This window comes from Talpa occidentalis, unplaced genomic scaffold (genome assembly GCF_014898055.3).
Source record: "Talpa occidentalis isolate TD23 unplaced genomic scaffold, MPIMG_talOcc4v2.1 talOcc4.9, whole genome shotgun sequence".
Lineage (NCBI taxonomy): Eukaryota > Metazoa > Chordata > Mammalia > Eulipotyphla > Talpidae > Talpa > Talpa occidentalis.
Genome location: NW_023605305.1, coordinates 6,838,832 through 6,861,652, shown reverse-complemented (window position 1 = coordinate 6,861,652; position 22,821 = coordinate 6,838,832). Strand labels below are relative to the sequence as shown.

The window sequence follows — 22,821 nt, the reverse complement described above, 5'->3', positions numbered from 1 at the left end:
CTCTATCCAGAGTCTCACCTTCATCCTCTTGCTACTATTTTACCTCCGCCAGGATTCCACACCTCACTGAATCAACCATATGTACTCACTTTAAATCAATTTGAAAAACAATGAATTCCTGAATCCAATTTTGAATCCAATTTCGCGCTCCTGTGTATAGCAGTCCCTACCAGTCAATCATGCCACTGCAATCCAACAGAAAGAAAACAGGCAAGAAGGTGGCAGGCGAATGAAATTTCCTCCAAGACTGGGAGCAAGGACGTGGGTACAGCTGAGATCAAGGGCAGGCCAAGAGGCTTCAGATGCCAGGAAAACAGCGAAGGGAAGTCAAACTCTCTCTTCTGGGATCTCAGAGGGGGTCGTGCTCCCCCACGCGCCAGGCCCAGCCCCGCAGAGCTGACCGCTGTTGCGAAGGCGTGCTCATGGCGTTTGCAACTACACGAAGATCCTTCACTGCCCCCCATCTGTATCTTTAATGGACTTGAATAAAGAGAAATTTGCATGAAGCAATCTAAGCAGCAAATATATCTACTCCCAAGAGGGACAACCATCTCCTTTAGAGCCTCAAGACTTGCCTGCAGGAACACTGCCATGCATAATGCGTGCAGATTTGCCGCCAAGAGAACAGGAAAACTGGGGCGGCAGCCGCTCTCCTCACTTCCTAATGCAACTCCCCAGCGTGCCCGCTGACCTCCCTGCCAACTCTAAAGAGTGACTTTCCTCTCCTGTTCATCTCAACAATGATGTTGAGATGTCTCCAAACACAAATCCTACAGAAGGGAGAAACATATTTTGTTTCATTTCCATTCTGAATCAAATTTAGGGACCAGAAATGCTAATCTGAAGCTACATACACCGAGACTAAGATTGTGTCTTCGGTTAACACAACCGCCGAGGCTGCTGGGAGCTTCCTGCCCGTCAGGCAGTTAGTTGCCCACGCACTGTCTCTCAGGGGTGGTGGTGGGGGCTGCACACTTAACTCCTCAGCAGCTGTGAAGTGCAGTACGTGACTACTTGCCACCACCCTCCCGCTCCCACGCCTTACACACGAGGGTGGCAGCATGTATTTAAAACACGGCCTTTCTGGGCCTCCCCTGGTGGCGCAGCGGTTGAGCGCTGGGCTGCAAGGCTGCCCGCAGCCTCTGCAGTGCCGGTTCGCTCCCCATCTGCTGGCGAGGGTCCCACAAAAAAAACCAAAAAAAACGGCCTTTCAAGGCATTGACAAAGCTCTCAAGTAGCACCCTCTCAAGGTCTGCAAAGGCGTTACTGTCAGTCGCCACTTAGCATGGCAGCGGTGCAGAGTACCCCACACAACAGCAGGTGAGTTCTAACCTTTCAGTTCTTACCTTTAAAGTTTTATAGTAAATGGCCCGGTTGATTTCCAGCGGAAATAAGTTCTGCTCTTCGCCGGAGCAAGCCCAGTTCACATAGCGCAGCCAGTTCCCCTTGTCGGGGTCGGTGGCATCAATGCACATCCATCCCAAGTTTGGGTAGTAGACCTTCGAGGAGGGAGGAAACAGCTCTGTTAAAATGGGAGTCTTTAAAATGCCTCCATTTCCAACTTTAAGCCATTCTTTTTCCTTACAAATAAAGCATTTCAATGAAACAAAATAAGTGACAGAGAAAAGAAAAATACAAAATGAAACAACTGAGATCCAGAAGTGTGTGATCCTCATTAGCTACTGTCCTATTTGGGCTTGCTGGAGAACTTCTTTCTCCTAACCTTGAAGACATACAGTTATGATTCTTAATGCTCTCAAAATGCTCTGTAAATATGGTGACAGAGAGAAATGACAACTCTATTCTCTGAAGGGTAAGTCAGCGGGAGACAGGTGGCAGCAGTGTCCCCGCAGCACCAAGCCTGCTGAGCTTTCTGGCTTGTTATGCAGGTCAAGTGCAGGGCCAGTGCTGCCGAGCCACACAGTCCAGCAGGTCCCTTTACTTTAAAGTTGACAGGAACACCAATGCCTTGAAAGGCCCTACATGAGCCTCCACATGGGTGACAGAGGATACGATGATTCTGCAAACTCTGCTGACCCTCAAAACATCTGCCAGGGCAAGCGTCAGGACCAAGGTGCCATGGAACACAGCTGGGAAGTGCCAGTGTCTCTTTAATTCTCCAAAAAGGAAAAAAACAAAACCTGACCCCTCCCTCTTCAGGAGTCACAGCAAATCTCCTGCCAGAAGCTTCCCCTGACCACCCACTCTCAGACACTCCCTCCTCCCAGACACTTATTCCTCATCTTTTTTTTTTTTTAAAGATTTATTTATTTATTTATACAAGCACTGGGTACAGTCAGAAGCGCAGGAGGGTGAGAGAATTCACCAGAGCCAGAGCGGGGAGCAGAGCAGGCAGAAGGACCAAAGCACACTGCTGAGGGAGCAGCGGGCAGCAGGAGAGGTCTGCGCGCCATGTGGGACCCTCCTCTGGTGACTGGGGAGCAGCCGGGGATCGAACCAGCACTTCAGAGGCCACGGGCAGCTTCGCAACCCAGCGCTCAACCGCTGTGCCACCGGGGAGGCCAGGCCCTATTCCTCATCATTTTAAAGAAAATCTATTTAGTGATGATTTTGAACTTTATCTCTGTAAATACATGCAACCATACACACACACATACACACACACACGTTTTATTTCCCCAAAACTAGACTGTAAAACACTTGATTAGATGCTGAAACAGGAATGCAGAATCAATTGGTGACAGGTCTGCCGAAGAAACAACACAGCAAAGAATCTGGATGCTTCTATTTCTCCCCTTCACACACTCAGCCACACCTCCCCCCAACCCCCTCCCTTGCTCTGCCTCACTGCAGCTTTCCTTCCAGAACACAGCTCTGCACCGCCTGGGCAGACCAGGGCCTTGCAGCCTGTGACAGCCAGCAGGCAGGGCACCTGCCTGGGCACCGACAACTCTCTTCCAGCTCAGAGCTGGGGATCACTTCCCAGATTATTTCACTTGACGCTCTGCAACAGATTCACTCTCACCTCTCTTTTAAACATGGAAACTGAAACTCAAGAGTTAAATCACCTACTCAGTTTGTGTCAAGATGGGCCTAGACGCAGGCCTCCTGCCCCTGACCGTCCCAGTTGACACCACAAATCCTTCTTCTTTCAACAACAACCAAGTGCCTTGCAACAACACCCCTGATTTAGCTTGTGATGACCTCCCCTCACCAGAGTATTAGTAGCTCCGTCTTTTCCATGAGGAAAAGATATTTTAGCCTTTTCAGACTCTGCAGTGCCACCAGCACCTGGCCCGTGCCTGGCACAAAGCAGTCTCTCAACAAATAACTTGAAATGACGGAAAGATGTCCTCAGATATGAATGTGTGAACGCCATCTCTTAGCCAGCACCTCCCATGTGACAGCTACCGTGCTACAAGGTGCTTCACAATTCCTTTAGTTAATCATCTGCAGTGCCAGGAAGGACATTGTCACAATCCTCTAAGAAACCCTAGTGAGTTTATTCAAAAATTGGTTGTTTAGCTGGAACACCTATCTGCACCCCTCCGGAGAGATCATCCAGGTGCATAACTCCTTTTCAATCTTACTGTCACACTCAACCTCAGCTCACATGCACAGACACACAGACACACACACCCTCCCCCTTAAAACGTTTTCAAGTGGTATAGTAAGACAAGACAGCATCACAATGCAAAATTTAAACTATATGCACCAACATATATAAGCTGCTTTACTTTAAAATGTCGTATGTGGATTGATAATTTGTGGGCACTGCCAGCATGATAAAATAAGAAAAAGAAGAGATGGTGTTGTAACATTGTCAGTCCACACTGATTGTTTTTCACCAACTTAGGGAACAACCAAGAAGTCCTGTCTTTGATTCAGTGCAGTGGACAGCAGTCCCACTCACTCCCCACCAGTGCAGGGACAACTGCAGGTATCAAGAGGACTTTGGAGACCAAATTGAGATGGTGCCAGAAAATCCCTACCAGAAAGCAGCTGGAGAGCGGCACTGAGGGCCCAGCACCCTCCTCAGAAGGACAAGAGTGGTGAAGCAGGAATCTCCCAGTTCCCAGGTCAGCACTGACCTTCCAGCTAGCAAGGTCCTCCACTGGTGAGAACTCTCTCATTATACATAAGCTCATTTTGTTGAGCGCAGCGGTGTGAGGCTCTCTGCAGCCTCTGCAGTGCTGGTTCGATTCCCGGCCTGCCTGGGAGCAACCCACATGGCACGGCAGACCTCTCCTGTCTGGCCCACTGCTCCCCTCAACAGTATTTTCGGTCCGTCTGCCTGTTCTGCTCCCCACCCTGTCTCTGGTGAATTCTCTCACCTTCCTGCGCCTCTGGCCTGTACCCCAGTTCTTATATAAATAAAATAAATCTTTAAAAAAAAGGGGGACTAAAGCATCTGCTAGGTCATACTAATGATGTGCAATGAGAAAACACTTGGTTTTAGAGGACATTTCCTTTTTTAAAAATGTGCAAACAAGTAACTCACAAAGGATTATACACATGCCCTAAGCCTGTGGAAAAGTTAAACTTACCTTATTATCAAAAATAACTTCAAATCAAAAAAAATTCAAGCCAGTAAAAATGTCTGTTTTTAAGGAAAAAGCAGAACGACATTCCCCAAACAATGCTGATCACAGAATCAACTTTCTGATTGCATGATCATTTGGAGGATGGAATTTAACAGAACCTACGATGTTAATGCACTGTCCTGGCTTCACTGTCATAACTGGGCACCAGCACGGGAGCTGTGTGCAAAGATACTCACAACACCATGGTTAGTGCAGACTTTGTCTTTGGTTGCGCAACACAAACTATTACGATTAGCTCAGGATTTTAATCCAAGCATACAGCAGAATACTAACAGACATTAAAAAGGATTACTGAGCAATGATTCATTGGCTTATGTGGAAACTTCTATTTTCTGTTAGCTATTTCCAAACTCCCTAAGATTTTTTTCTGACAAAACACACATTATTTCTATTACCAGAAAACAAAGATAACCAGAAGCTGTCGAAATGTATGTCAGTATAAGAAACAGTCACAATACACTGATGATTGAATAAAGCCATTGAGAGAGAGTATTAACTACATGACACTACTTTGTCTTAAATATGAATACACACAGAAAAATCTGAATACACACAGAAAAATCTGAATACACACAGAAAAATACATAAAAATGATAGTAATGGTTTTCTTGGAAAAGCAGGATCATCCATAGTTTTTATTTTCTTTCTTCCACTTATCTGAATTTTCTACCGCTTTTCCACTCTACTAATCTCCACAAATCTCTAAGTAAAGAAGGGATGTGGGGGCCTCCCCAGTGGTGCAGCGGTTGAGTGCTGGGTTGCGAAGCTGCCCGTAGCCTCTGCAGCACCCGTTCGATCCCCGGCTGCTCCCCGGCCACCGGAGGAGGGTCCCACATGGCACGCAGACCTCTCCTGCCGCCCGCTGCTCCCCTCAGCAGTGTACTTCGGTCCTTCTGCCTGCTCTGCTCCCCGCTCTGGCTCTGGTGAATTCTCTCACCCTCCCGCGCTTCTGACTGTACCCAGTGCTTGTATGTATGTATGTATAAATCAATCAATCAATCAATAAATAAATAAATCTTTAAAAAAAAAAAAAAAAGAAGGGATGTGGGAGGGGAGAACAAGTCTTTTGAATGAAAACCTCAGTCTGAAAGACGGTAGCCCAGGTCTGCTGAATGCTAAGCTGAACACTCCCTTCTTCCTCTCTCACCCCCATCATCATCACCACCACCCACATACTTCTTTTTCTGAGGTATGCAGGCCTTTCATTTTGGAGAGTTTAACCTTCTAATTAGGCACTGGGATGAAAATGTGGTTCCATACAGTTCCTATCTCAGCTGGTCAAACCCTGGTTTCTAGTCAGAATGAACCTCGGTGACTGACACACAGAAACTAATCTTCAAAAGGAGACAAAATTTTGCACTACAAATTACTAGACCACAAGAGCGCTGTAACACCATTAGGCCAGGGGAATGTACAGACGCTGGAGAGCCAACTAGTGCCCCTTCATTCAGTCAAAAGACAAAGCAAAGGCAGGAAAACTCCCACCCTAGCTCAAACTCAGCAAATGACACATATCTAGTTCCAAATCTTTTTAATGACCAAGAAATATTCTGCTGACTGGACCCCAACGGGAAATATTTCCATGCAATCAGTATTCTTTCTGGATCCAATCTATAAAACGGTCCCCTTTAACAATGCAAGGGCACCTCCTATGTACTACCCGGAAACAATTTTACAAGTTAACTTTCAAACAGAAATTCCCTATTTGGAGAGAAGGGAGAGAAGCCCCTCTACCCCAAGCACTGGGCTAGATGCTTTAGGTGTTATTTTAATTTATTGATACAAGAACCCTATGAAATATTAGTAAGCCCTGCTGATAAGTGAGGACCCGTGGGGGAAGGTTGGTAACTTCACGAGAATACTGAAGTCACTAAAAGTCAGAGCCAAGCGTCAAACCCGGCCCCACATTGACTCCTCCATTGGAATAAAAGATACGCAGACAGGGAATGGCGGGGGAGGCGAGGGCATGCTGACTTCTGTTCTGGTAAGAGGGTTCCCAGTTTACCCCGCTTTCCCTCTTTCCACACGCCCCCTCCAGTCCCTGGCCTTCCCGAGGTTATCCTTCTACCCCTACACTGAACAGACCGGGATTAACTTTTCGTCAAACAGCAAGCAGTCTTCGTACCACCCAATTTTCATTCAATTGAATGCAGTCATTATGAATCATCAGAAAGTAATCTAAATTCAAAAGTCAAGAACACATTCCAATTTAAAAACACAATTTTACATCGACATGACACATAACGGCTTGCAAAGAACAAGCCAAACTGTTCAACATGGCACACCCCAGGCTCTGGGGGTGAAAGTTTTAACATATTTGCTTATCAGTTATTTATTATACTAGATATGCATTAATTCAGATGTGTAAATTTTAAAAACACTCAAATAATGCAAATGTAGCAGTGACGGAGTCAACTGTCTGCCCACCCTCTCCACGCGCACTCGCTGGGTGACCCCAGACACCCCTTTGGGGAATTAGCACAGGTAAATGAAGACACTGTGTCAGCTCCTGCGCTGAAATAGGCCTTGAATCACTCAAACCAGGCCCCAAAGTGAGAGTCTATAGTAATAAAGCCATTTTCATTGCCTGGTCTCTCCATCTGAATGTAACTTGGGGTTCTAACACACTAAAGATGGGGCCCACGCTCCACTGCAGTGGCCCTGCTACTTTGTCATATCGTCTGAGGCTCCTTTCATGTTTTTCTCTGGGAATCCAGTTTGTTAAATTTCCAAGCTAGAATTATGATCTATACAGCATTCCCCACTTTCCCTGTCTGTTCCTGGAAGACAGACAATATCTAATTATATTTCCACTTGTTAAGTAGAACAAAGAAGTAAAGGGGTGACAGGAGGGCCCTCATTGCACCGTATTGACCCCCACAGTAATTAGTAACTCAGAGTTTTCAAAAATCAATTCCAGGTTCTCCCCCATATAACATTCTAAATTTTGTTTCAAAATATAGACCGTATTTCGCTAACATTAGAGGAGGAAAAAAAAAAACCCTAAGCAAAAATGAAGATTGCTAATCTTTTAAAAACTGCTCAGCTACCAAAAAAAAGGGTTTTGCCCTCGACCTGATCATTCACTTTTCTTTGATGTTCAGGTTCAACCAATATTTCCGAGCCAGTTATCTATATCAAATGATTTCACATACATCATCTCATTTATTGTCAGTCAAATCTATAAGGCTTGTTACTCTCATTTAAAAGTAAGAAGGCAGAAAAAAGGATAACCTCGTCTTGTTAGAAAAATATTTCAATGAAAACACTCAACAGAAGTTCTGTCCTCCAAGTGATAAAGAATTTGATCAGCACTGCTGCCTAGCAAGTCTACCCCCTCTCGGTACTTTGAGCTTAGAACACCAGGCGGGCCACCCAGCACTTGCACTGTCAAGGGGAGGATTCAGGGCATTTCTAGAATCCCAGAAATCCCTGTGAGGAATTTCCAGGGGTCCACACAGTACACGAACGTCCCGACGCCAAGTTCAGTGCTCCAGAGTCGGGGGCGGTGCTGAGCCCGTGGGAAAGGCTCACCAATTGCAGTGCAGTGAGTGAATAAATAAACTCCAAAGAGAATTCTCTTGGCATCAGACCACATTCCCAATCTAAGTACAAGTTAAGCTGTTAGGAAGATTGCTTAACTCTCTACACCAAAGATTAAAATGTACATAACTTTCTGACTTAACAATTATATACTTCTAGGAGTTTATCTTAAGAAGATAATCAGACAAGTCAGCAAATATGTATATACAGTGAGCTTTGTCCTCTGAAGAACTGTATAATCACGAAAAGATTAGAAGTATTTAAATGTCTATCTAGTTGAATAAATGGGGAAGAATACCATAGCGTTCTAGGGAGCTTAAGAATGATGTAGGTAAGTATTTGACACAGGTATGTCCACAAGCCCAAAGAAAACAGCAGGTCACAAAACTGCACACAAAGTTTGTATCTGGGGATTGTGTGTGTACGAGGCCCAAGAAAAAGAGAGGCAGAGAAGCAGCGTTAGATGTTCACATATGATTTTCACTTTCTTGTAAGTAATTTACCATCTCATTTATATTATTTTGTAATCAGCATTTCTTACTTTTATAATTAAAAAAAGACTTACTAGAACAGGCAACACCAGTAGTGACCCCAACATGAACTATAGACTTCAAGTGACAATGATGTCGATGCCGGTTCAGCGACTGACAGATGCTGACAGAAGGGGAAGCTGCGGGTGTCAAGGGGCAGGGGGCCTGCCGACTGCGCTGCCCTTTCTGTTCAGTCTTGCTGTGAACCTAAAACTGCTCTAAACAATTGTCTATTTTTTTAAAGACTAATTAAAACCATTCCTATGCAAACATTTCAAAAGTTCTGTCCATGAGAAGCATCAGAGCACCTTAGAAGTAACGCTGAGAGGTTTTTAGCAAAGGTGGCTTTAGAATACTGTGGACAGCGGGCATGAGCGGGGCAGTCAAGGAAAGCACACCACGGAGTCCAAGTTCCAGCAGCCACCCCGCCAGAAACTGATCAAAGCACACGCTCCTCTGCTGAGAACCTGACTGTTTAGTGCATTCACCCCGAGGATACTCTACTGGCTCGCTCCTGTTATTTCTGATTTAATAGCATGTTTTCTGTGAAAGCTTAGAGGACTTAAGACTGTATTAGATAATCAAGGGCTCACGAAAAGCAATTTAACACTTTGTCTTAGCTTAGCTTCCAAATGGCATTCTAGCTGGGGCAAAGACTGGGCTGCTAAAAGATAAGCTGGTCTTCAGGGGCTTTAACAAATGGCAAGATTTTAATGATAAGCAGTTTGTGTTACATTAATAAGAGGTATTTTGAGGCTAAGACCATGATTGGAACAGACTAAGAGGGAAACAGTAAATTTAATCTGGATTTCTAGTTTTTCCTTCGTAAGTACATTATAACATATGCTTGCTCTATTTCACCATTTATGCCCACAAATAAAAGATGCATCCCTTATATTAGGAACTCTGAATGACATCCCGATTTTAACTGCAGGAAGGACAAGCCAGCCTTCACGAGAAGTCAATCTTTAAACCAAACTCAGGAGAACTGGCGCTGTCCTCGGGACGCACAAGCCCAGGCAGCGTGCAAGTGCCGGAAGTTCGCAGAGGGAGGTCGGTCGTACTACAGGAGCCGCACCCCTGACGCGTCCCGGCTCCCGCTTACCAAGCTGCTGTGGATTCACACTGTGCAGGAACTGCAGTGCAGATGAAGCTGCATTTACAAAAGGCACCATTAATGATTTACACAATGTGCCCATCTGCCTGACGGCGCTGGGTGAAAGAAGTGCCATAAACTTGGTGTCCATGGAGGCACTTCCTGGTTCTCTGACATTACCCTCACTAGGACTGGGGCTATCTTGGGAGAGCATATTTGCTAGTTTCCCTTGGGAAACACCTAAAATTAAAAACGCAGTTTATTTTGGAGCATAATTTTGTGGTCAAGACATTTTTAATCACGCAGGCATTATCTCGAGTTAATTACTATCATTTTTTGGCTGGGCAGTTTCCCTACCAATACAGCACTCTTTTACCTCAAAAGTGGTGGAACAGCATAGAGTGTAATTATTCTTGTGGCAAGTCCACCTTTCCTAAGGCCCCTTGGGTTAAGTGTCACCAGGTTTATTGTAAGAAAGAAAATCAAAGTGACTAGGACCCGGAATTTTCAAGTTAAGAAACACTGTTTATAGGACTGAGAAAAACAGCAACATACTTGGAACCTTCACACGCCGCGGCACTCTTGATGGAAAGTGTCCCGGTGCTTACGAGGCATATTTTACTTTTTGGCTTTCGTGTCTTTGTGTGTGAAAAACAGATGTGATTCAATGTAGGCCAACCAAGGGGAACGCTCTTCCTCACCGCCCCGCACCCCACAGCAACAAGCTTTGCCAGGCACCGCACCGACCTCAGCTGGGCTCAACATAAACACGGCTCCGCAGGAAACAGCAGCACATTTGAGCTTCACTGCTCTGGTGATGAGGCTGTTTTTTATTCTCCCCACTTTTAAACGGAAGGTTTCAGGGCCCGGGCATAAGTGGTGTCCTGCCCAGTCTCCAGCTCCCAGCGGGATCTGAACCATGACGAGCCCATGAGAACCCTGTCGGGAGAGAGGCCTGGGCTCCCTGCTGGATTGACACCCCTCTGACACGTGGGCCCCACCGGGAGGAGCAGATCCCCTACGCTCTTGAACAGGTTACTTCTGAAAGCAGCGAGCCAACGCACTGCTCTGTCTGCCAGGGTGTTGTGAGAACACAAAACAAATAGCATAAAAACCTTTCAAGAAGGTCAAGGAACCACACACACATGCAGGCACTCAGTACATCCAACTCAGAATATTCCAGCAGCAGAGATTACTTCCTGAAACACAGAGAAGACCCTAACAGGGTTTTATCTGCAGTCTACTTGGAGTGCCTTCTGCGTTGTCCACCCAGACCCGTAAGTGGCAGGCCTCACACAGGAAATCAAATCCTGGCTGCAATGCAAAACACACTAAATACGGCGACACGAAAAGTGGACGTGACACTTGTTGAGGAAGCCAAGCAGTTTCAAAACACAAATGTAAACTGCAGTCTGCATCCAAGGAAACACATTTTCTCTTTAATAATAAAATTCTTGATTTTAAAGAACATTGTAAGATGACTGTTTTAATTTTAAAACGTCAAATAGGATGACATCTTTAAAGAAAACACCTAACTGATAAACCAATACTGGAATTCTTTCTTACCTCCCACATGTACACATTATTCTTCACCTGAGATCGCTTTTTCTTATCACCAACAAATGGCCCAAACTTTTTGCCTTTTAAAATTGGTTTAGTGGCCCAGACACCTAGAAAATAAAAACCAATACTTTTATGATGTATACTGGCTATTTTAAAGACTGACAACATTAAAAGCAATTCAACTCCACAAGAGAGTTAAAAGGCCAGACTGCCTAAAAGCAAGACAATGCTAAGTCAACTGAGCTCAAGTGAAATTAAGTTAAATCAAATCTTCAAAATTTTATTTTTCTTGTTTACATTCTTCTGTACTTTCCAGGAAACAATGTTATCTATTTGTATGTTTTAAATGTTGACATGTAAAACTAGCCAGATGAAGCCACAAAAATTCTTGAAGAATAACACAATAAACAAAGAGAAAAAAATATCAGGATGTACTGAAACCACCAATAACGTGGAACTCCTTTTTCTACTTTTCCAATTTGAAGTTGTCGCCCATGAACACGAGCTGCCTTCGCAAAAGCACTAAAGGTTTATGAGTAAATGTCTTGAAGTTTGGCCAAAGTGTACAGGCCTTTCCTTTCTCATTGAGTTTCCTACAAACTTAGCTACTGGATCAACTCACTTTTCAGAGTTTCAAACAGCCAAGATTTATGCTGCTCTGTGGTTTTCTCAGAGGAATCTCTACTTCCGCTGCCCGGACCACAGAGATGAGGCCCCGTGAGGAAAATGCCAGGAGGCAGCCACGCAGTCAGGGGCCAGCACCCAACATGACGCCCACTGACACCACTTGGGACAGGTTTCCTCATCTCTTGGCCTCAGTTTCCTCACAAACAGAGGGGCGGGGGCAGAGGGGGGATAGGCCGGTCCTATCCAGGGAGGATGCTCAAGCAATTTTCTGTAAGTCTGCTAAGAATCCCACCTGATACCACAGCTCAGAAGCAATTTGTTGAGCTATAAAACCAACCACTTTGATGTGAGTATGATATAAATGCTCAAATTACTTCATGCCTCATTTTTCAATTAAAATTAGGAAACACATTTATTAAAACTGATTCATACATATGTACACATAAACTGTAATATCAGAAGCACATCTTCAAAAATAGGAAGTAATCCAAGACTGTGTCATTTACTCCCTGAGCCTCTGTGCAGAAATCAGAATACCAACACCGAAGCCAGGCTGCTGCGCCCTGAGAGAGCCCGGCGCCCCATCTGGAACCACGTGGCCACATCTCCCGCTCAGCCCCTACCTAGGTCCAAAAAGTGTCAGGAGTTTGAGACACAAGACAAGTAAGAATGAAGGCACTCACAGTGGGTGAAAGGGGCAAAACAGAAAACAATTACACATAAATAAATATAGTAGCATAATCACACCTTAAGGCCCAGTGAAATCAGAGAGGAGAGAGACGCCATCACAGACGCAGGCAGGGGTGCTCAGAGTCATGGAGGGAGGGAGCAGGGTGCGTTGCTGTTTCAGTCCTGGTTTCATTTTATCATCTAAGTCCACCCTGGAGTCTTGACTGGAAAATGCATAAACACCACATCTTCCAAGTCCAAGAGTCCATCTGGCTTTTAGGGAGCCCGGCCCACCTCAAGTGCCCCCAGAGGCAGCCTGCTCTCCCTTCCCCACCTCCCTCCGCGATCCCTGTACTCACCAATCCGAGTCTTGTCAACAGCAGATGGGAAAAGCCTCACTTCCTCCGGAAGTCCTCGAAGCACATGTTCAGGCACCTCGGCCAGAGTCTCGGGGGCTGCCACAGGCTCAGGGGCGTTCTGCAAGTGAAGACACAGGAGAGCTACTTCATGAGGAAGAAAACCCAGTTAACGTTATTTTTGTTTTCTGGTCCAATAAGCAAATATGCAAAAATATAACTGAAACCTGAAACTGGCAAGCCAGGCCCGGCTGATGATGTCAAGCGTTTCAGAAGTTGCTTTGATGTTTGTTTGTCAGTCTCTAAAAGAAACCACTACTTTCTTCAAGCATGTCTGTGTTAATCTATTTTGTTCCAGCCACCTGTAGCCATTTTCAATATATGTAAATCTCTGGCACCATATTGCTTTAAACTCCCTGGGAATCTGGCAGCAAGATACAATGTAAATTTGCTTTTAAGTCAAAGGCTACCAAATAACACTTACAACATTTTAAAAGTAAGGGTCAGTACTCCTACTTAAATTCTTGGGGCGCGTAATATAAAGGAGATGCCGGCCAGCTGGACCCCGCCCCACATAAGCCTTCACCCCTCCACTGACAGCACCCGCTGGGCAGGGTCTTGAATTCTAACCAAGGACACTGCCGCTTCTCTTGGGGCCTCCATGGAAGTGCCACCTTCCCAGGAAGCAGGAATTTACCACTGCGGCCCAGCCCAGTCTCTACAATGTCACAAAGTCACTAACAGAGATTTTTACACAATGACTAATCAAGATGTATGTCTAGGTTCATGATCATCTTCAGAAGCGAGATTCTATCAGACATGAATGTAAGGTAAAAGGAGGAGGAGATTGGAGTCCGCAAGTAGAACATGATTGTTATTTTAAAAATAACTTTCAAATCAAAGCAAAACCAATTGCGTCTTAACTGGTCCCACCTAGCCCCGCAGTATGAGGAGCATGTCATGGCAGCATGAAGAATGATGGGCCTGGTAGTACGAGACTGTGTTTTATTTCACTGCAGCAGGAAACATGTCCTAAGGACTTTCAAAGAAACCAACATTAGCATAAAGCAAGCCCCAAGCTGAAAAGATTAATTTTCCCACAACAACAAAGCTCTTCGTTTTTAAGAACATTCTGTGCCAAGAAAAGAATATCATTCCAAATTTGCGTGCTACCCATATTTCAGTTTTCCTTTTTTATGTCAACAGGCTGGCTTTAAGAGGAAGAAATGCCATAGCAATAAGGAAGTCAGTATGAAGGTCCACCTCGGGTCACTTCGAGTTGGAATCGCAAAAGCAGGCAGCCAGAGACAGGACGTCCTGCCTGGCACAGGGTACTCAGAAGCACAGCTGCCTCCATCCTCTCTGATGGCACCTCAGTCCCGACAATCTCACCAGGCTCGAGCTTCCCTAGCACAGGACTATTAAAACCACCCAGGAGAAAGCCTCATGGTATCTTCAGTTAGCTGAAGTACAAATACAAATCAGCACACAAATTTGTCATTTCTAAATATGGTATCTTGGGCCTCCCTGGTGGCCTAAGGGTTGAGTCTCAACACTATCACCACTGCAGCATGAGTTCGATCCCCGGCCAGGGAGCTGTCCCACATGGCGCAGCAGACCTCTCCTGGCTCACTGCTGCTCCCACCAGCAGTGGATTTCAGTAGAAACAGCTGTTTTACTCCCCGCTCTGTCTCTGGTGAATCCTTTCACCACCACCACCCTGCACCTGTGGCCTACAGTTCTTCCATGAAAAAATAAATCTTTAAAAAAGTAAATAAAGAAAATAAATATGGTATCCTCATTTAAAAAAATTTAATCTGTAAGCTGGATTTTTGGAAACATGAATGCATTTTTTTCAAGGCAGAGTACGGTAGTTGGTACCCTAAGCCACTGGTAAAGTAAGCAGTAGTAACGAGCACTAGCCAAGGTTGAGTGCTAGCAGCACAGGGAGTTTTCTCCTCTATTCTCAGAGGCTACCCTAAGGCAAAGATTGAAAAGGATCCGGCACCACGGTAACCTGCCCAGGAGCATTGAGGAAGGGAGTCAGCTAGCCAGCCCTGCCAATGGAAGGCGCTATTAGTGCAACACTAGGAAGAAGTGAGTGTGTACACAGAACTCCCTCGACAGGCACGACAGAGCTTATTCCAAACAGCGGGGTGGGGACTGTCAGCAACTGCTCCCAGGTCCCCCCTCGAGCCCCCTTCTCCCCCCCCCCAACACACACACACACACACACACACACACACACAGAATCTGAGGCTTCGGGAAGTTGTCTAGGTTGTCGTGGCCAAGACTGGAATCTCCATCTGAAACCAGAGGTCCCACCTAATGTGGTATTTTTGATAAGATTCTGCTCTTTGAGGCCTGAGCCTAATGTAAAACATGGCGCCTATATTTGATAACGCTGAATTATATCACTGATATCACTGAAATTTGCTGAGAGCAGAACTTAAATGCTCTTCACACAAACACACCAAGACATGTACATGAGGTGGTGGGCAGCAATTAACCAGATGGAGAGAAACCTTTACCATATGTGTATATATATATACTCCACACTTTAAATACCTTACAATTTTATTTGTCAGTTATACCTCAAAAAAGCAGAAGAAAAAAAAAAGATCCTGCAGGAATGTAACCTGAGCAGCTCTGCCCTATGGCCTCTGCGTTTCCAGGAACCTGTCAGCAGGAGCTGCACCCAAGGCAGGACCCGACATACGCACGGGAAACGTAGAACCTGAGCAAAAGCTGGAGAGACCACGCGTGCTAACACGTCAGAAACACCTGTGAGTATAAAGGCCCTGGGCAGAGCTGCCACAGCGGGGAGAAACAAGGAAAATTCCCACACATTAATTTACCGGCTTCCTGAGAAGCCACTATTGTGGCTCCTTTACCCAGCATCAGAAAGCCTTTTTTGTTTATTTTAGGATCTTTCACACCACAGGGGGCTCAGCTGAAGCCCCAGGAAGTCGTCCCGATTCAGACACAGGCAGCTGGGACCTTCCCTTGACCACTTGGGCTGCTGGAAACTGCCCAGAACATTTTAGAAGCTCAGTGGTTGGAGAAGCGGAAGAGGGCGGCTCGCGGGAGGTGTGCCGGACAGAAGCCCCTCCCTCCTCCTCCTCTGCTGCGCAGCTCTGGTCACAACGGAAAACAACTGTCAGCATCCTTCTGGGTTCAGCAGCCCCCAGAGGGCAACGCAGACAGAATGAAATGCTTAATCCCACCTAAACACTAGAAGGAGTAAGTGATTCCTGTGAGCTAACTTACATCTTTTTTTCAAACAGGAACAGAAAGATAACAGGGTCACCTGTCAGAAAGTACTTTCTACCTGTGTGCCTGAATTTCTTGAATCTGAGGCTGGTATTCTTCGGGGTCAACATAAGAAGACTGTTTTAGAAAATGGGAAAGCTCTCCATGCCTGGCCACCAATTCAGAAGTAAACCTGTGGAACCAAAGAACTTTTAAAAGAAAGTTTCTCTAACACCCATAAACGGAGCTTGCATTTATATGGATCCTGATGTCGCTTCTCGGACGTCTGGCTCTGATCAAGTGCACATGGAGCCTGACAGAACCAGACGCCACACCCCTCCACAGGGGTCACCTTGGTTCCTGTGCTAGAGAATCGCCACGTTCCCCACATGGGTTCGGTCTGAAAGAAACTGCAACATCTCCTCAACTTATTATAATATTTCTGAGTCACTACTGTGGGCCAGGCAACATTTTCAGCATCTCATCTGCCTTCACAACACGTCCCTCCAGTGAGGAAGACAGACAAAACCAAAAATCACAATGCCAGGTAGTTCTTCACTGCTGTGCTGAAGAAAAATCAAGCACAAGAGGGCGTGCAGTGTAGAGATGGGGCAGAACACTCTGACAGAGGAGGGGGCACAGGACAAAGCGGCTGGGAAGGCCAGTCCTGAGTTAGGGATAAGCCTGGTGGGCTCAGAGAACACTCAGGCCAGAGACCGAAGTGCCCGAGCAGAGCAGCTGAGATAAGAGCAGCTGCTGCTAGGCGGGGAGGGGTGCGCTGGGGCAAGGCCTGTGAGAACTGCGTCTCCCTTCACTGGTCTGCGCAGACGTGGAGTAAAAAGGTGACCACCTGGACGCCAGACCCAAGCTCCAGACAGGAAGCTGGTTTCTCCTCCCAGCGGCCAACAGTCTCCTCTGCCCGCCCCAGCCCACCCCTGCCCCATTATTCCAGAATATTCTACCACAGATCACTGTGATGAACACCAAACAAATGACAAGGACTTGCAGGCTTTCCTATTACACAGGAAACAAAAATCCTTACTGCACTGCTTAACAAAGCATAATCTCCAAAAAGCCTTCAATAAACTGAGAAGGAACAGAAAATATCCAGTTTAAGTTCATTTAATAAATGGCTCAGGTATTAACTATTAATCAGTCATTAATACAATGCCTCCAACCTCCTACCTGGAATTCAAAGAAAGTCAGCGTTCCCTCCCATCCCCAGTCGATGGCCACAGCCTCTCTCTCCTTTATTCAGTCCATCATTCGGTCATCAACAAACTCCTCTCAGTGCCTGGCCCTGGCCTGGGGCTGACACTGAGTGAGCTGAAAACAAAGGTCAATGACACTGATCCAGGACCCTCCTCAAGAGACTTGCTGGCTAGAAGAACTGGTCCTTCTGGTTTCCTAAGACAAGCACCTCAGAGACCTGTGAGTCTCCAGTTCTGAACTTGCTGAGGGTCTTCAGATCCTTCTACTGCTCCCCCCTAAAACCACCCCCATCCCCTCAGGATGACCGTCCCCTGCAGGATGGGGTAAGGAGCTTGGGGAGTAAAAATATTTACTCCTTCCCCGTGGGGCAAGGTCTGTGCTAAGCACTTCTCTGAACTGTCTCCCCGAGCCCTCACTGAGGGGCCAAAGCGGGGCCAGGCTTCTCTCCACACTGTGCCAGCTCTTTCCGTACATAGCCTCCTCTAGTCTCTAGCCCCACTGCAGTTGTAGGGACTTTCATGATCCCCAATTCACAGAGGAAAGTGAAGCCCGCCCAGTCACAGCTAGTAAGCAGCAGCTCCAATTCATACCCAGAGAGTCAGACTTCAGGGTCTGGAAGCCCAATCGCCCCGCCTCAGCGTTGCCCTGCCAGGAATCTTCCCAGGCTGCGCGGCAGCGAAGGAGTGGAGCCAGGAGGAAGTCCAGACATCAGACTCGAGTCTACATGTCTACTGCTAAACCCTAGGCTCGCACTGTGGTCTCGGGACACCTGTGACGTCTGTTTTGGGGGCTTCACAAGGTCGGATTATTTTTTTTTTAAAAGATTTATTTTTTATTTATACAAGAGCAGGGATACAGGCCAGATGCGCCGGAGGGTGAGAAGATCCACAGGAGACAGAGTGGGGAACAGAACAGGCAGACTGACGAAATACACTGCTGAGGGGAGCAGTGGGCAAGACAGGAGAGGTCTGCTCGCCCTGTGGGTTGCTCCGAGGCCAGTGGGGATTGAACTGGCACTGCAGAGGCTGCGGACAGCTCCACAGCGCTGCGCTCAACCCCTGCGTCACCAGGGAGGCCCAAGGTCAGATTATTTCTATAGTAAGAGGTAAACTGCCCTTTTCACTCTCAAACATGTAGAGGGGATTTTATAGAGATTGCTACTTTATATAGAATTCAAATTGAGATTTAAGTGCCACCATTATTCAACATATTAATTTCCTAAACTACACATTCATTAATTAAGGCTTAAATCATAACAAATAGGAATCACCTTACTGGGAGTCTTTCTTTTTAAAGTCTGAGAATAAATTTGTACTTATATTTTCTATTAAAAAACTCTATACTATGTTGTAGTATAGAACTCTATAATAATATGTTAAATCAACAAAATGGTTTCAATTTTTCACACCATATATATTTTTAGGATGGAAGAGGGGAGATTACTAAAACAAAGGGGAGAAAGTCATCTCAGGATTTCACCACATCTTTAAAAATATAAGTAGAGCAGATTTATCTAGATGATCAGATGGTCTCCCCAAAAAATCTTCCATAAAGTGAGTAAACTACCAACACACAGGGCAACGCGGGTGGATCTCAAAGACAGGATGGAAAGCAAAAGCAGACAGTCACGAGCACCGCGCACGTGGCGGTCCAGCACAGGAAACCCATCCGCAGGGCCAGGGCCGGCCTCTCTGCGGCCGGGGCTAGGAGAGGACTGGCTGCAGACAGCCAGAAGGGACTGTTCGGGGTAAAGGGAACACCCCACATCCTGAGAGTGGAGGATGACCCACTTGTAATGGTTAATTTTGCTGCACATGATTTATGCCTCAAATTTGATTTTCGTGCATAACATAAATCCTACGTTCTCCTCGTTAAAGTATGTTAAAGGAAACCATAATGTTCCTAGAAAACAAAGCACCGATGTCACACCAAAAAAATAAATTTTTCCCACCAACTCAAACATTCTCTGTCCTAAACCTTCCAATGCTCTCCCGTCTCCCCGGCAAGGGGAGACAACCACCTCTGCTCCCGACAACCACCACAGAGCGGACAAGAGCCTCTGACAGCACTGGCTGCTCCAGTCCCTCTGGGCCGCACGGCTCCCTTGTGAGTACCTAGTTTCTTAAACACCAATTTGATTGACATTCCAAGTAGAGAATGAGGGGGAGGGGTTGGGGGTGGGGGCTGGAGGATGGAAAAGATTAGATTCAATATTGCTTAATATCAAGAACTCCACAGTATATTCACACTACAATACATATTAATGTCAGACTAATAAAAATCGCCAGAGTAACTGGAGATTATCTAAAATTCTATGAGCAACTCTTCTTTATTTAGACTTGCAAAGACTCTCAGCTACTATTCTGGGGGCAAACACTGGGGAGAAAACTCAGACAAGCTTCGGTTTACTAAAACAGCATTAAATCACATTTGGATAGGAAGTGACTATGACGGCAAGACAACAGACAGATGGGGACACAGAAATCCTATGTACCGCCCCTGGAACACAACCAACCATTCTGAAACACACACAAAAAAGTATCCTCTTTCAAAAGCTGCCAGGTTCATTAAGTTGTCTAACAAATAGAACTGTCCTCGAAGAAGGTGCTAACCTTAATAACAGACAAACAGCGCCACACTCCACCCCCTTCCAATCCAGTCTCCATGGCACCGAAAGAGTGACAGTCTGAAAAATGGAAATCAGATGATGTTACTTTTAGTGGTCTGTTTCCCACTGCACTTAGGATAAAATACAAGCTTTTTCCTGTGGCCCTAAGGCCTTATAAACCTGGCCCTCATCTCTCACGCTGACTTCATCCTGTCCCAGAGTCCCTGATGCTGGCCAAGCTCATGTCCTGATCTGCTCTCTGTTTCATGAACCAGCAAGCTCATCCCACCTCAGGGCCTTTGCACTCACTGTTCACTCTGCCTAGAATTTTCTGCCCCAGATCCTCACATATCTGGTTCTTGGTTCTTAATTGAGTCTCCGGGCTATACTGCATCTCTTCAGAATAGCCTTCTCTGAGCATGTCTCCCAGGGCCCTCTGCCCGTGTGCCCGTGGACACACCCTCTCACGCTACCTTGTCTGTCTTCACGGCACACACTTCACTATCTCAAGTCACCTTGTTTGTCTTCCTGCTTTTTTGCCTTCTCTTTGGGAGCACGGACGCTGCAGAGCAGAGTCCTGGCTGGCCCAGTTCACTGCAGAGCCCACCCATGCTGGGACACAGGCTACGCAGGATGACGAGGGACTGAACATGCAGAGCAGTTAAAGAGATGCAACCAGGCGGGCTTACCGCAACTCCTGCGGGTCTGCAGCATCAAGCGATTCAATGCTTCTTTATTATATAAAACAGCAGAGTTTTTTAAATGCTAGTAACAATTTAAATTATGCCAAGATCCTTTTAAAAAACCTAAGAATGACTCAATAAATTAGTGATCGAGGCACTTGTTTTAAATCATTAGGACTGAAGCGCAGACAATGCTCCAGGACAACTACACCTCAGTGAAAGGGGGACAGTGACCAGGGCTGTGGTCACCGTGACAGCTCTCCCCGCCCAGTCCTCCAACAGCACTGCAGGGCTGCTCTGCTCTGAGCTCGCGTCTTATGTGAGATGTGGCCGTAGGACCAACTGGTCAATAAACATTGAGTAGAAGTGGTAAGAGATGGGACGGTCTCCATCATCCTTGGTTCCTGAGCAACTACGAGAGCTGACCCGCACTGGCTGTGCAGCAGGAACACAGGCTGTGCTGCATGTGAGGGCCCTGGGGCCCTGGAGTCGCCTGCCTGTCAGCATGGCATGACCCAGCGAGTCTCGACCGAGGAAGCAACGCCACACAGTGACCAGGGGCCTGGCTGTGGACACTGAGGGGGGAGGGAGGGTGACTCAGAGCCCATCGCTCACTCTCAAGTGACCCCAGGTAGCCCAAGGCCTCTTTGGGCCTCAAGGTCTCATCCATAAAATGAGGCTGCGGCACCTACACGTGACAGAGCGGCTAAAAGACAGAGGTGTGACAGAAGGCCCCCAACACCCCACAAGTGGCTGGCGTACTGAGCGAACAGGTGGCGAAGGACATGGCTCTCCACACCAGTGCCAAAAGCCCTTGGAGACTCACTCACAGACCCCGCTCGCAGGGATGCTCTATAAAGTAAAGCAAGGCACACTACTCAGTGAAACTCATTTATAAAGTTCTGCCTAGATAACCCAGGACAAGAGTTGAATGCTGGGTGGGTGTGGTGTGTCAGCGAGGCAAGTAAAGGCTCCTAAGGTTTGAAAATGGGGTGAAGGGAGGAAGTCGTGGCCCTCCTGGGCCTGCCTACCAGGCCTGGGCTCGGTGGGAAGGGACGGGCTCATGGGCAAAGCGAGCGGGCTCTAAACAGAGAAGGTGAGCAATACCAAGGAAGGGGTCAGTGCCGAGTGAAAAGCAAAGCAGAAGACAAAGGACAAAGAGCATGTGGGCCTGGGGTCTCGTGCAGCAGGGCTGGGCCAGAAGATGGCCTGGAGCCACCTGAACACGCCAGCAGGTGGAGCAGTTCAGAACAGCGTCAAGCCAGTGCTCAAAGCACCAGAAGGCTTTGGATTCCTTTCTTCTAAAGCACTCACTTCTCAACAGTGGGGTGTGCTCACACCTTGGCTCCCGCAGGCCCTAAAAACTTCACCTGTAGGACACAGACGAGTGAATGATTCTGAGCTACTGCTGTCGTCGAGACCACACCTGCCATAAGCCACAGATCTGACAGCTGAAATTCATCATAACAGGATGATCAGTCCCCAGGGAGAATAATTTAGTACCAAAATCGCCATCAAGACTCAAATTAAAAGTCAGTCTAATTCTGGGCCTCCCCAGTGGCGCAGCGGTTGAGTGCTGGCTTGCGAAGCTGCCCGCAGCTTCTGCAGTGCTGGTTCGATCCCCGGCCACCAGGTGAGGGTCCCACATGGCGCGCAGACCTCTCCTGCCACCCGCTGCCCCCCTCAGCAGTGAACTTTATCAGTCTGCCTGCTCTGCTCTCTGCTCTGACTCTGGTGAATTCTCTCACCCTCCCGCGCTTCTGACTGTACCCGGTGCTTGTATAAATAAAGTATAAATAAATAAATAAATCTTAAAAAAAAAAGTCAATCTGATTCAATTGAAAACTTTTTTAATATCCGAATTTTTGCATAGGTTTTCATTTATTGTTCATTTTCACTGATGGAAAACGAGAGGAATAACTACTAGGGGAAAACACAAAATGTCCCGAAACAATTCTTAGGTTTTTTTCTTTTTTTTTTTTTTTAAAGATTCATTTATTTATACAAGAACCGGGGTACAAGCCAGATGCGCGGGAGGGTAAGAAGATTCACCAGAGACAGAGCGGGGAACAAAACAGGCAGACTGATGTGGGACCCTCGCCGGCTGGCCAGGATCA

The 22,821-nt window shown here is 46.6% G+C and overlaps 1 protein-coding gene across 1 annotated transcript in view; it reads right to left on the bottom strand.

Annotated features, from left to right (window-relative positions):
- Positions 1-22,821, bottom strand: part of PRDM2 (PR/SET domain 2) — a 73,202-nt gene that overhangs the window by 37,308 nt on the left and 13,073 nt on the right. Inside the window, 3 exon segments of the mRNA XM_054691643.1 lie at positions 1,347-1,499; positions 11,301-11,404; positions 12,953-13,070. Of these exon segments, the coding sequence (XP_054547618.1) occupies positions 1,347-1,499; positions 11,301-11,404; positions 12,953-13,070 (375 nt within the window).